Source organism: Pygoscelis adeliae, unplaced genomic scaffold (assembly GCF_000699105.1).
Source record: "Pygoscelis adeliae isolate BGI_AS28 unplaced genomic scaffold, ASM69910v1 Scaffold531, whole genome shotgun sequence".
Classification (NCBI taxonomy): Eukaryota; Metazoa; Chordata; class Aves; order Sphenisciformes; family Spheniscidae; genus Pygoscelis; species Pygoscelis adeliae.
Window position 1 is genome coordinate 265,312 of NW_008824116.1, and position 11,839 is coordinate 277,150.

The window sequence follows — 11,839 nt, forward strand, 5'->3', positions numbered from 1 at the left end:
CGAGAGTTGGATATTAGCATTTTCTTACCTTAAATAGCCTCCAAATAATCTTTGCATGAATAAGAGTTCCCTTTAATTTTTGCCACGAAGATTGGGATTTAGTCTTTATGGGTCAACATGTAGCACTATTTCTCAACATGTTTTAATAGTCTGTTTGCTCAAAATGAAGGAATTTGGAACTTTGGTAGCCTGCAATGTTTCACACACAGCCAGCCACCGCTTTGACACTCTACTCAGGTTTTTGAAATGAAACTCAAATGGAGGACAGAGGTGGCTAATAGAGCTATCTTACTGACCTGCTCAAAAACAAGACGTAGAGAGAGATTATGAGCAAGAACTAAACCCCAACACAGTGCCTTCAAACCTGAAGAGACTTTCTACATTAAAAAAAAAAGAAAAAGAAATTCTTCTGAGTCAGGGAGAGTGGATTATTCCGTTATTTCATAAATGTCACCACATAAAGGATACATTCACTGAAACAATTTTGGCTTTTGTCCCTGATCCGAGAACAAAGTTTCTAGAATTTAAACCATACTTATACTTGATGTGTTAATTTTTAAAATAAATTGTTCTCTTTCTGCCACTAAAGTCTGTGAATTATTAGACCATGCAGCATGGCAGTTAACTACAAATGCATTACCGTTGCTTTTCTTTAAAAAAAAAAAAAGAAGTTTAAAGGAATCCAAGACTGAGAAAGTGAAAGAATGTGTTGAGTTATAATTTCCTTGTCTCTCAGAAAAATTATGTCACTAATAGCACTTAAAGAGGCGTAGTTTCTTTTTCCAAGATTAATTCACTCTGTAAAGTACACATATAATCCTGTCTTATGACGGGGAAACAGCTAGTCATTAGCAGATAATCCTGGTTAGCTCTTAGATGTTTTCTTTCACTTTCAGAAAGTCAGATCCCAAATTTCCAGACTGGCTCATTAAAACAGGGCTGTAGTGGTAATTAAAATAATTTTTAAAATAAGACCAAAGAAAAAATACAAGAATTATTTTTCCAGAGCCAATATTTGGTGATTTTGTAGATGAACTTCCAAAGCAAACCCAGTAATGATTAATGTTAAAATACAAAATAATGACTAGTCAAGGAGACTAACAAATTCTTCTGTGAACAACGCTGTTAAGATTTGATTTTCAACTGGTTTATAATAAGAATCAGCTGCCAGTTTAAGGGGAAAAAATGTGGGTTTCATTTTACAACTGACCTGAGAGCTCTCAGCTCCCTTTCAGATGAAAGTTGAAGTTGTTCAGTGCTGTACAAAGCATCGTCTTTAACGTTAAATTTTGCACGTAGTTTTAATGCAAAACAAGGACAGAAGTGGCATTAGAACAGCAACTGCACTGCAGAAGTTTTTGAAGAAGCACTCTTCTAGTGCTGTTTATGTGCAACAGTTTAATGTCTCGTGTCAGCACTACACATTGCACCGCGGGATAAACAGGTGGAAAAGGGATGGAACCTCTCCCTTGGACAGCGATTCCCACATGTTTGTAAACACTGTGGATGTAGATGACCTTAAAGAAATGCTAACAAAGTGCTTCCAAGTGAAACAGAGAGATAACGGTGATAACTGTTGCAGTGGAATACAGAAAAAAGCACCTTCGTTACACTTCCGACAGAAAGTTTTGTTATTTGCCTTGGTTTAAGAAATCAGAACTTGTTATTTGTAGCAAACTGTGGGGACCTTTAAAAAAAGTAAATTCCTCAAACTGAAAAGCTAAAGCTAAAATAGATTGAAATTTATTTTATTGAAAATGTCCAATATTTGCTTCTGTTTCAAAGTATTCCTAATAATAGAAGACAACAAATTCACTCAATAAAATATCTCCTATATGATTCACGCTAAATTTTCTGTTAGCCTGAAATGATTACCCATAGAATCTGAATGATCAGAACAGTTAGCAGAATTCAGGAGATCAGAAGCGGATAGTTCATCCTCCTTTGTTTAACCTCCAACCTACCATAAAATGCAGTGTCAGAAAGTCCAGTCAACAACACACTGCGCTACTGGGAACGAGGTAACTTTCTCCAGGTTCTTTTTTAAAGGACCATGTCTGCCACTCAAGTTTTCATTGATTACAGTAATATTTTTACGGAATTACTTTTGGTTTTGAAGTCCAAAGTCTTAAAAGGAGGTAGCCTAAAAAAGGAGCAGAACGTGACTATTTCAGATCGGCAGACAATGATACGCTTATACAGGAGGATGCTCAGTACCGTAACCCAAGACTGACAAGAGTCTGTACCAAAGTACAACTGCTCTCACCAAAATATACCGAGATATATATTTCTGTTTGAAACATACATCTGTTTGAAATGGATGACTGGCGATTCTGGGCAAGCACCGTTGCTAGAAGTCTTTCAAAAACCTTATGCGCAGAAGTGATTATTATGAACAGCAGGTGAGACTTGAAAGATACTCCCCAAAAACCTGTCTAGGGTGCTAGTTATAAACACACACACTCTCTTCTGTCTTCAAATCGGTATATTTTCTCCTTCAAGAGTAGGTTGATAAAAACTACAAACAAAACTCATAAACACTTACACTTGCAAAATGTCATTGAACATATAGATAGATTAACAGCCCTGATGCAAAAAAAAAAAAGCGGGGCGGGAAGATCTAGACTTTTTGAAACTATTTTCACCTTTAGTAATTATTGTGCTATAAAACTTAACGATCAGCAGCTCAAAGCATTGTACAAATAATGAGGAAATTCTTCGTAACTCTCAATCAGATAAGTCAGCCGTAGGCTAATTGTATGATTTAATACACTAGAGACAAAAGATAGTGGTAAATACAAGTCTCGTTGTGATAATAATTACTACAAGGTACTAGTTGTGTAAAATCAGTGAACTTTACGTACTTTCTTAGCTATCAATCTTCATAAAAAAATTCTATGCTGTAACCTAAACTCCCCGCATTTTCTTTAGAAAACTGAATCCTCTTTCAGAAGCAAAGAAAGCCAAGCCAAATACAAATGGTAACACATTTAATAGCGATCACAAGCCCAATGACAAAAACCTCCCTGTTCTTAGGCAGACGGCTAAATTTGGAACCATTTGTAGTTCTGTTTGACTTAGGCTGTGACTGGAAAGACGTTGATCATGACTGGAAATGGCATTTTATAAAAATTATTACAATCACAGCTATCTGAGGCTAACATATAATGTTCCACTTAAACTCACAGAATTAGACATGGAGACATCAAGTTATTTATAGAAATATCTACAAACTGCAACTGCCTTTTATTGTTTTAAAGTATCAGTGAACTGACCTTTAGAGTAAGGGTTTCATGACAACAGGCTACCCCACACAGCCTAGTTTACTCTTTTGATGTTGCTACTTCTTTGCACTTGTCTCTTTCTAAGAAGCACATGCTGAGAAACTTGGGCAAAATTGGTCTTAAACTTCTTATAGAGTCCGAAGAGAGAGCTTTTGCTAAATTTTTGCTGTGCCTCGAAGTCCTACGTTATTAGGCTTACTGTTTCACCTGTATTAATATCCGACGCGAAATATTTTTAACAAAGGGAAAACACTGTCGTAACATTCTTCAAATTCAGATACAGATGGAAAACTGGAAATTCCATACTCTCCAACTGCCCTAGACAAATGAAAGCGTTGCTCTAACAAGCAGTGCTGAAGCCCTTATCTTAGTATTGAGCAGAGATGAAAGAAAATAGAGATGGAAAATGTATAGCATGAATAGGCTGAATGTTAGCTACGTAGAAAAATGTTAAATAAAGCTAAAATCCTTCATTTTTTCCTGATTCTTCTGCAATCAGTTTGCAAAAACTGAAATTAATGGAAAACGCTTATGGAGGTTCATAGACCTTCAATGCTATTTTGCCTTCCTCTGAAATGTAAAAGGACAGTACCCGATTAAAAACAGCTCTGTCGTTGAACTACTGGTCTTCATTGCGAGTTTCAGTGTTTCCAAGATTAAACAGAATATTACATAGAAGGAACAAAACTAAAGGATGAGATACTCATTTAGAGGACTAATCTAAAGATGAAGCTTGCTTTTGTAAGACATTACGCTCGACATTTTCAACCGGATGTACAAGTTAAATCGGCCGTGCCTTTGAAGCATTCACAAAGAGAAACAAATAAACAAAACTCTGCATTTGCATCCATCCACTCACGTGGTTTCTCAGATTACATTCTTTGAGAAAGCAATCGCGTCCTAAAAGATACTTGAGGGCCAGAACACAAATCCGCAGAATTAGGGCAAAATCCCCCAGGTCCCACAAGGCCATTTTCAAAGCAGACACTTAAAGAACTTAGGGAAGTGGCATCCAAACATCATTTAGCGTTGTAGAACTGCTTAAAGTTCTGAAGAACGGGGTCTGCTTGAAAGCTCAAAAAAGATGAGACTGGCAAATTTAGTCATGAAACTCCTACTGTGGCAAAGGGTCCTTGGTTCGTGGATCCTTGTCCAGCTGACACTGTGGGCAACTGAACTGAAGGTGTTGGTATCCCTGACGACTTCGATAGGAAAGGGAAGGCCAGCGCAGGTTGGCCGTCCGTCCTGTGCTCAAGGTCCTCCACTGTACGAATAATCCGCCTTGTTGTGCATCACGAGCTTGTTGTCTACAAAGTAGAAACTGTCCGACTGTGTCTCATACGGATGAAGGATCATCTCTCGAACTGCAGGGGGGCAAAATGAAAAAAAAAAGATTAATGGTGTTACACCGAAGCCCTACCGAGGCAACGCTCCGCACTGGGTTTCAGTTACGTTTAATGGCGTTGCTCAGGTAGCAGCACACTCTCAAGTGAAAAACCAAAACCAAAAGAGGAACCTACCCAAACCGTTCGTTGACGGTATCTTTTGAAGGACTCAAACATAATTCAAATATGTTAAGGTGCCATACAAAGTGTAAGTAAGTGTTCTACCTAGGCTCAAAACAGTATCACACTAGAGTTCGGGGCTTTGTTTTGTTTTGTTTTACAAAAAATGATAAAACAGCAAACTCAAAGGAAATTTGTTCTGGTGTGACAATAAAGAAGCAGCAGTGCATCACTGTATTTTCCAGAGACTGTCATATTAGTGCTGACATACATGATTAGGGGTTGTAAAGACTATAAGGTCACACAGATTTAGTACGGGTGCTATTGTGTCCTGGGAGAGAGGAGAGGAAAGTTATGTTCATACTAAAACCAAAACCTCTCAAGCTATCGATATAGCACATCAAACAGAACATAATATTTAAGTCACCCATTTATTGGACGTCTTTTTAATCCTAGTTTTTTGGTTGGTTTGTAACCCGTTTATCTTTTTTCTCCCTGACACTGAAGCTTCCCTTTTATGAATTAAAAAAAGAAAGCAACTCTGGTGGGTGACAAGATACATGCTACTAGAAAACAAAATCTGTATTAACACAGATACAAAACTACCCAGAACTATTCTACCCTACCCACTTTTCTACAGACAGCTCTTAAGAAAGGGCTTCCTCAAAACACCTTCGATTAACATCACGACGTGGTAACCCAGTAATTAAAGAAAGCTTACTGAGGTCCTCGGAGAGCTGTGGGAATTCATAGATGTGCTCACAAGTATTTTTACTGCTGGGGATGCAGAACCCAAATTCAAAATCAAAACTCTTCAGCAGTTGATCCCGGAAGTAGTGCCTCTCAATCATGCGGAAGTTGTTAATGGGTTTGTCCCCTACTGTGAATTCCACCCTGCAAAAGAAGGATAAGACTGAAATGAGCTTTCTCCCGTAAGTGAGATTTTCAACCATTCCTGGAAGGTAGAAGAGAGATCTTCTAAAAAGAGCCAAAAATCTAAAGCAATGGTACTAACCAAATTATCGTTTCCTCTTTTTCTTAAAGCATGCTACAGGGACACAACATAGCATTACAAATCATAGATTATACTATATTTTGATTCTTTTTACACAAAAAAAAGGACATGCAAGACAATTTTACAGTCTTAAACTCATTGTCAGTTAAAGAAAAGATCCCTCCGACTATACTGGACAGGCACTTCACTAGATGTTCCTTATTGCATTGGATTTTTATACAAGTTATTTTAATTCTTCTGATGGGTAGTAAAAAAAAGCCAGATCTACAGAAAATGGTCTTTCTTCTGTTCCTGCTTTGTAAGTGGTAAAGGGGGACAAGTTTCAGCCAGCACTACATTCAAGTTTCTCTTACCAAGAAGCACGACCTCTTGGAGAAAGATAGGTATTAGTTACATGTGATAGGCTACCAGTAAGCCAGGAAGACACCGTTACTAGTTTGGCACAAATCAAAAGTTGGGTGTTCACCATTTTACCCAAGTAGTGGCCAAAGAGGTGCTAACAGATACATAACTTCAATTTTTCTTCCAAAACAAAATCTAAATTGTGCACATCTTTAAGATTAGCAGGAAGCAGTAATGTGCAACCTTGCCCTAAATATATTTTCTGACAACAAATTTTAGTTCTTTTGCATCAAATTTAGTTCTTTTGCGACCAAATGCTGAATTTTAATCAAGCTCTCGAAAATACTTTTTTTTTTTTTTGAAGCAAGGCTGCTGTCCATCAGTTCTTGTGAAATACGCGCTTGCTGCTGAAGGGGTCTATCAAACTGCACTCCAACGTGAATCCAAACTAATGATTTCTTATATACCCAAAACAAATAGGTTTGTGCTGGAAACTGTAACCGATGCTCGATTATAGTATTATGGACTTAATGACATAATAGCAATGGGCATAAAGCTCTTGATTAGATCTACTAATTTAAACTTAAGTGAATGTAAAGAAAAACAAAGATAAAGAACCTGCCATGCTATGACCCAATATCCTTCAGAAATCTCCAGTGAGGGCAAAGAAGCCCACCAGCCTGCTCTTTGGAGGGCCAGAAGAGGAAACACAAGCCAAAAATTGCATCTCTCCATGCATGCTATTTAACCAAAATAAATAAAAAATCTGCATTTAGTAGTAAGTTAGTAGTAATAGTGTAGTTAGTAGTAATCACTACTAACTTTTACTAAAGAAACAATACACTCTGTCACCTGTCTTACAGGAGCAATAACTTTGGCCTAAAGCTTTACAGAAAGATACTTGAGGTGTCACGTTTTGGTGTGGTTTGTTGACGGATGCAAGCAGTACTACCAGACACGTCAAAGATCTTTCTGGTACATAAAGCGTCAAACATCACTTCACCATTTCACGTGCGTCTATGGATTAATGTTTTTGGGGGAATGCAATGCGGAAGGCTGCAGACACCTTCCAAAACTGGCAGAGCCTCTGACAAACAAACTCTAATGCACAGAAAGGAGTTGGAATGTCTGGGTAGTCTGTCCACCTTATTTTGCCCCTTTTAGCATTAATCTTTTCGACGCCATGCCTGTTCCTGAGGTAAATAAGCTAAAGGGATGGAGAAAGCAAGGCATCCAGCAAAGATGTTTGAAGATCCTCATAATAACAAAAGATCCCTATTAAATCAGCTTCCTGACAGGATCAACAAGCAAGAGCCACTTTTGATAAGATTTCAGTGGTTTCCTGTACCAGAGAAAGTAGCGCAGGAGCAATTACTTACGTGGCTCCCACTTGCCGAAGTCTAAGAAAAGCTGGGGTAAACTGATAGCGTACAAACCGTCCAGCATTGGGGTCAATGTCCTTCCTGTCATTGTGTTCACGTTCTGGAAAAGCGCAAAGCAAAGCTCCGTCACAGTCGTCTGAGAAACAGAAACCCAGTGAAAAATACTTGCAGTCATACATTATTGAGTCATATAAGCCAGGAAACTATTCTGAGAAAGCCTCACGATGTGCTTACCCTCTTCCAGTCCTCTCTAAGGCATCCACTACTGGTCACTCAGACAGAGTATTGCAAGGTGGCCCTTTGGTTTGATACACTTCTTACCTTCTCAAGTGACTTACTGCTCCCACCTCTGATGCAGGCTTGCAGTGTGACTCTGAACAAGCCATTTCACCTTAGCGTGTCTGGTTTGCAACCTCTAAGCCACAGAAAACTTCCTCTCACCCGCAGGGAGATGGGGAAGATTTTAAAAGTGCTTGATCAGGAAAAGAACAGTTGCCCTGGGTTTTTATTACCACTGGCAACAGGTAACACGTTGATGGTCACACGTAACACCTAAAAATTATGAAGGACAAAAAAATGCAAATTTCCAGTTTGTCTAATTTGCACAATTGACAAAGTTTCTCCCTTTTGGAAATACCATTTTCCTGACTCCTGAGTGAAAGATGTTAGACTCTCAGTTAAACTATGTACAGGGGGGACTCTAGCTGATGAACAGCCAAGAAACAAACACACGGCAACCTCCTCCTCCTCCTCCTTTGCTTCTGTTTACAACATCCATCTGTCCTTTCTCATCACAGATGGCAATCATAAGAATGCAGCAGCAACAAGTTCTGTTCACTGTGTTGGTACAAAGGGACACCTGAACAGCATTTCTGCTGCAGGCTGGGACTCTAGCTCTCTTGCAGTTGAGAGCATCTCCTATTTTGGGGAAACATATTGAGTAAAAGGCATGGGAAAAGGCAAAAGGAAGCAGACGCCAGCATTTGTTTTTTCATGAAAACACTATTTTGTGCGTGCACTCACCCGAAGCTGCTGGTTTGGTGATTTCAAACAAGACTGTGCCAGATTCCATGTCCCGGATTTTGAACCTGGTGAAGTCTATCTTGTAAACATTTTCCTCTGGAGTGCACAAATAATCTGCAGAGGAAAGCAAATTTAAATGAAGGCTACCCAGAATTACCAGGTATTTCTGGCCATTCTTTGGAGGCCACAACCAGCAGCGAGAGCAGCCCAAAGGCATCTCCACTACTACCCTGGTTTTAATCCAAAACTGAGGTCTATGAAGACAGCCCACAGTCCCAGTTCTGAATGCTCACACCGCCCTGCTTGGACAGGACAGGGAAAAGGCTTCTCTCCCCCAGCACTTGGAGGTCATCACCTTTTCCCAACACCGTGCCAGCATCTTCTGCATCCATTTCCCCTCAGGGTATTGAGAATAGTCAGCACCTCCACCAAATCCTAACCTTTTCAGTGTAAGAGGCTTTGCCTGTTTTAAAAACTGCCCTCTGGCAGAACGCGAGTGCTAAGCAGCTTTGTGAGCACTAAGCCAGCTGCACTTAACTGGCACAGGAGTGTCCTCCTTTGTGCCACCTCCCCTATCTCCAGCCCCCTGCAGACAAAGGAGGGCCTCTTCTCTCCACCGATGCTTGTCCCATGCAAGGATTTTTTCTCCTCAGCACTGAAAATGGTGTTGAAGCCTTTCCCTGTACTAGGAAATCAGGCTGGGAACAGAGCCCTTCCCTGCTTCCACCAGAGTCCGTGTCTTTGGGAGAAAGTCTTTGTTTCTGGCTTCAGCCTTGCTGTGCCTTGAGACAGCTTCCTGGCCTGGGTATCAGCCTCCTCTCTTTGGAAGGAGCAGTGGTGCTTCCTTTTCACTGCACATACAAGCACAGACTGAAAGCAGCTCCGATAACTTACTTTATCCTGACAAACCTAAGTAAGTGTTGTATGTATACCAGCCAGGTTAGCTTTTGAACCACCGTGCATCTGCATGTTGTAGGAGACTTCTTTTGGAGGTTCTAAGGTAAAAGTAATACTTTAACATTCTAATTCTAAGCCCTTTCTCAGCTACTAATTCCCGCTGTTAGTCTGAGTTAATCGCTTAGTTCTGTCTGCTTTCCTATTTCTAGAAGTCAAATACAGCCATCCACCTAAGGCTTATTCACTGAACATATGAAAACAAGTTACAGTGTGCTCAGAGATCATACCTGTCCATTACAACCCCTACTTCAGCGCCGGTATAACGAATCGGGTACCTGCATTATGGTTGGGGGTTACGGTTCACGGGCAGTGGTTAGCACATCCCATAGATAAGGAGTTAATAAAAGATTGCTGTGGTACAGTAAGAGAACATCCCACATGCCACGCATTGCAACTACCAGACAGCAAGGCTCTCATGCTGGGATCTGTAATTACAGAAATCGGGTCCCTCCGTAGCAGGAGACAAAGCTAGCTGTAGTCAGCACTGTGAAAGATTGCTCCTAGGCGCTGCTGAGCATGAACTGCGCACCTAGCACCTGTACTTGCCTAGAAGCCTTTTATTCTTTGCAAATCTCCTTAACTTGGAGAACTGTCCAAGTGCTCACTGGTACAAGGAACAGAGGTGTTAAACGTACTCTCTGGTCAGTTTTACTGCTCTCCATCATCACCACCATACGGTGAATGCTCAAAGGAATGGGCTTTAAGAGAGGACTGTGTTCGAAGCACCTCTGGCATTTGGCAGGGAGGTTTCCCTTTCCTATCAACACAGCACAAATTAAAACTAACACGGGTACCCACACTATCAGGAAGAACAAGATAAAAGCTCAACCACAAGAAAATGCAAGCCTACTGTTAGACGAAATAGCCTCAGAACTGCCCCAAATCTTCTTCTCTGTCTTTAACAGTAGCCACGGAGAAGGGACAGAAATTTAAATCAACCCCTTGCCTTAAGCCCCAACGTTGAGCAATCCTCAGGCAGATGTCCTGCAATTACACGATGATTTTAGGTTCTAACACATCAGCCAGCCCAAACTCTTAACCCGTCCCACAACTTCCCCGCTCCAAGCAGCCGCATGCAAAACACAAACTGACAGAAGCAGGCGCAGCCTCCCACAGTCCCGGCTTCGCCTCCCTCGGCCCACGGCCGCGCTCGGACCAGCTGCTCTCCACGAGGGCGAGGGGCTGTACCAGAACGGGCTGTCGGTCGCCTGGGAGCCCGGGACACCTTCCCTAGAGCATGCAGGCAAGTCTGAACCCGCGTTTGTCTGCAAGTTAATTATTAAGTGTTTTTTCTCCTGCAGAATTCCTGCCCATCCAGCACCATGGCAACAGCTTTATCCCCCTCCTTGGCAGCAGCGTTGCTGCAGTAACAGGGTCCATGACTCATCTGGAGGAGAGGAGAGCAAAGCAGAGCCACGGAAGAGGAGTAAACCCCAGGCAGAATCCCCACCAGGCTCCTGCTCATTGATGTTTGCATCCCTGCACTATATTTTCCACCTCTTTTTGCACTGAAAATATTTTAAACCTTTTTTTTTTTTTTTAAATCAACATGCCAGTATCAACTGGATGACATCTGGAAAGATTAGCTGCCAGAGTACTGCAATCAAGTGGTTTTTTTCCTCCTCTGGCAGTGCCCTGTCTTCTAGCAGGAAAAAAAAAAAAAAAAAGGTATATATATTCCTCTCAGTCTGTATAAAATTTGTTTTCTGCAATTCCTGTTCAAAAATCAAAGTAGCCACGTGCTGTTTTTTTCCCCATACGTAACAGAAGCCCGCGGCTACACTGGAAGGTCTTATTGGGAATGGGCTGCTTGCAATTGGCAGATGCTTCTGCTTAGCTGAGCACTGTCAAATTTGCTAATCTCATCCCAGACGTACTTATTTTTAAATTACTGCAGGGCCCAGTTGCCCACACTTCTGTGACACACTTGAATGTATCATCTGCTTTCATTATCCTAATTCACCGTCACCACAATTTGGGGAATGGAGGCAGCATCCACGTCTATTTTAGTTAGACATAAGGCAGCTCAAACCTCCTTCAAGTGAAGTGGATCATTACAAGAAAGGTAGGCTTGGTCTCTCAGGACAGAACATCTTCTCGTTTCTTCCACTTCCCCTGAAGCAGGTTTTGTTGTTTCCCCGTTAATAACCAAATAATCTCGGTATCTCCCTGAACAAGCCTTCAGTACTCACCTGATTCAGGGCTGACGGAGAGCACACTCTGAACAAGGGATGAAGGGATGGACACAACAGCACTGTCTTAGGAAACCCAACAGATTGGCTTTTGTCCTGAAGTACCCACATCAAGTAGTGCAAAAACAGGTCACAAAAG

General features: G+C 41.0%; 1 protein-coding gene across 1 annotated transcript; it reads right to left on the minus strand.

Moving 5' to 3' along the window:
• Positions 1-4,535: 4,535 nt before the first annotated feature.
• Positions 4,536-10,182, minus strand: UNC119 (unc-119 homolog (C. elegans)). Its single transcript, XM_009334307.1, has 5 exons — positions 10,144-10,182; positions 8,552-8,726; positions 7,526-7,628; positions 5,511-5,683; positions 4,536-4,648 (listed from the first exon to the last, which is right to left on the minus strand). Exons 1-5 carry the CDS (start codon positions 10,180-10,182, stop codon positions 4,536-4,538), a joined length of 603 nt encoding a protein of 200 aa, XP_009332582.1.
• Between the last annotated feature and the right edge of the window lie 1,657 nt (positions 10,183-11,839).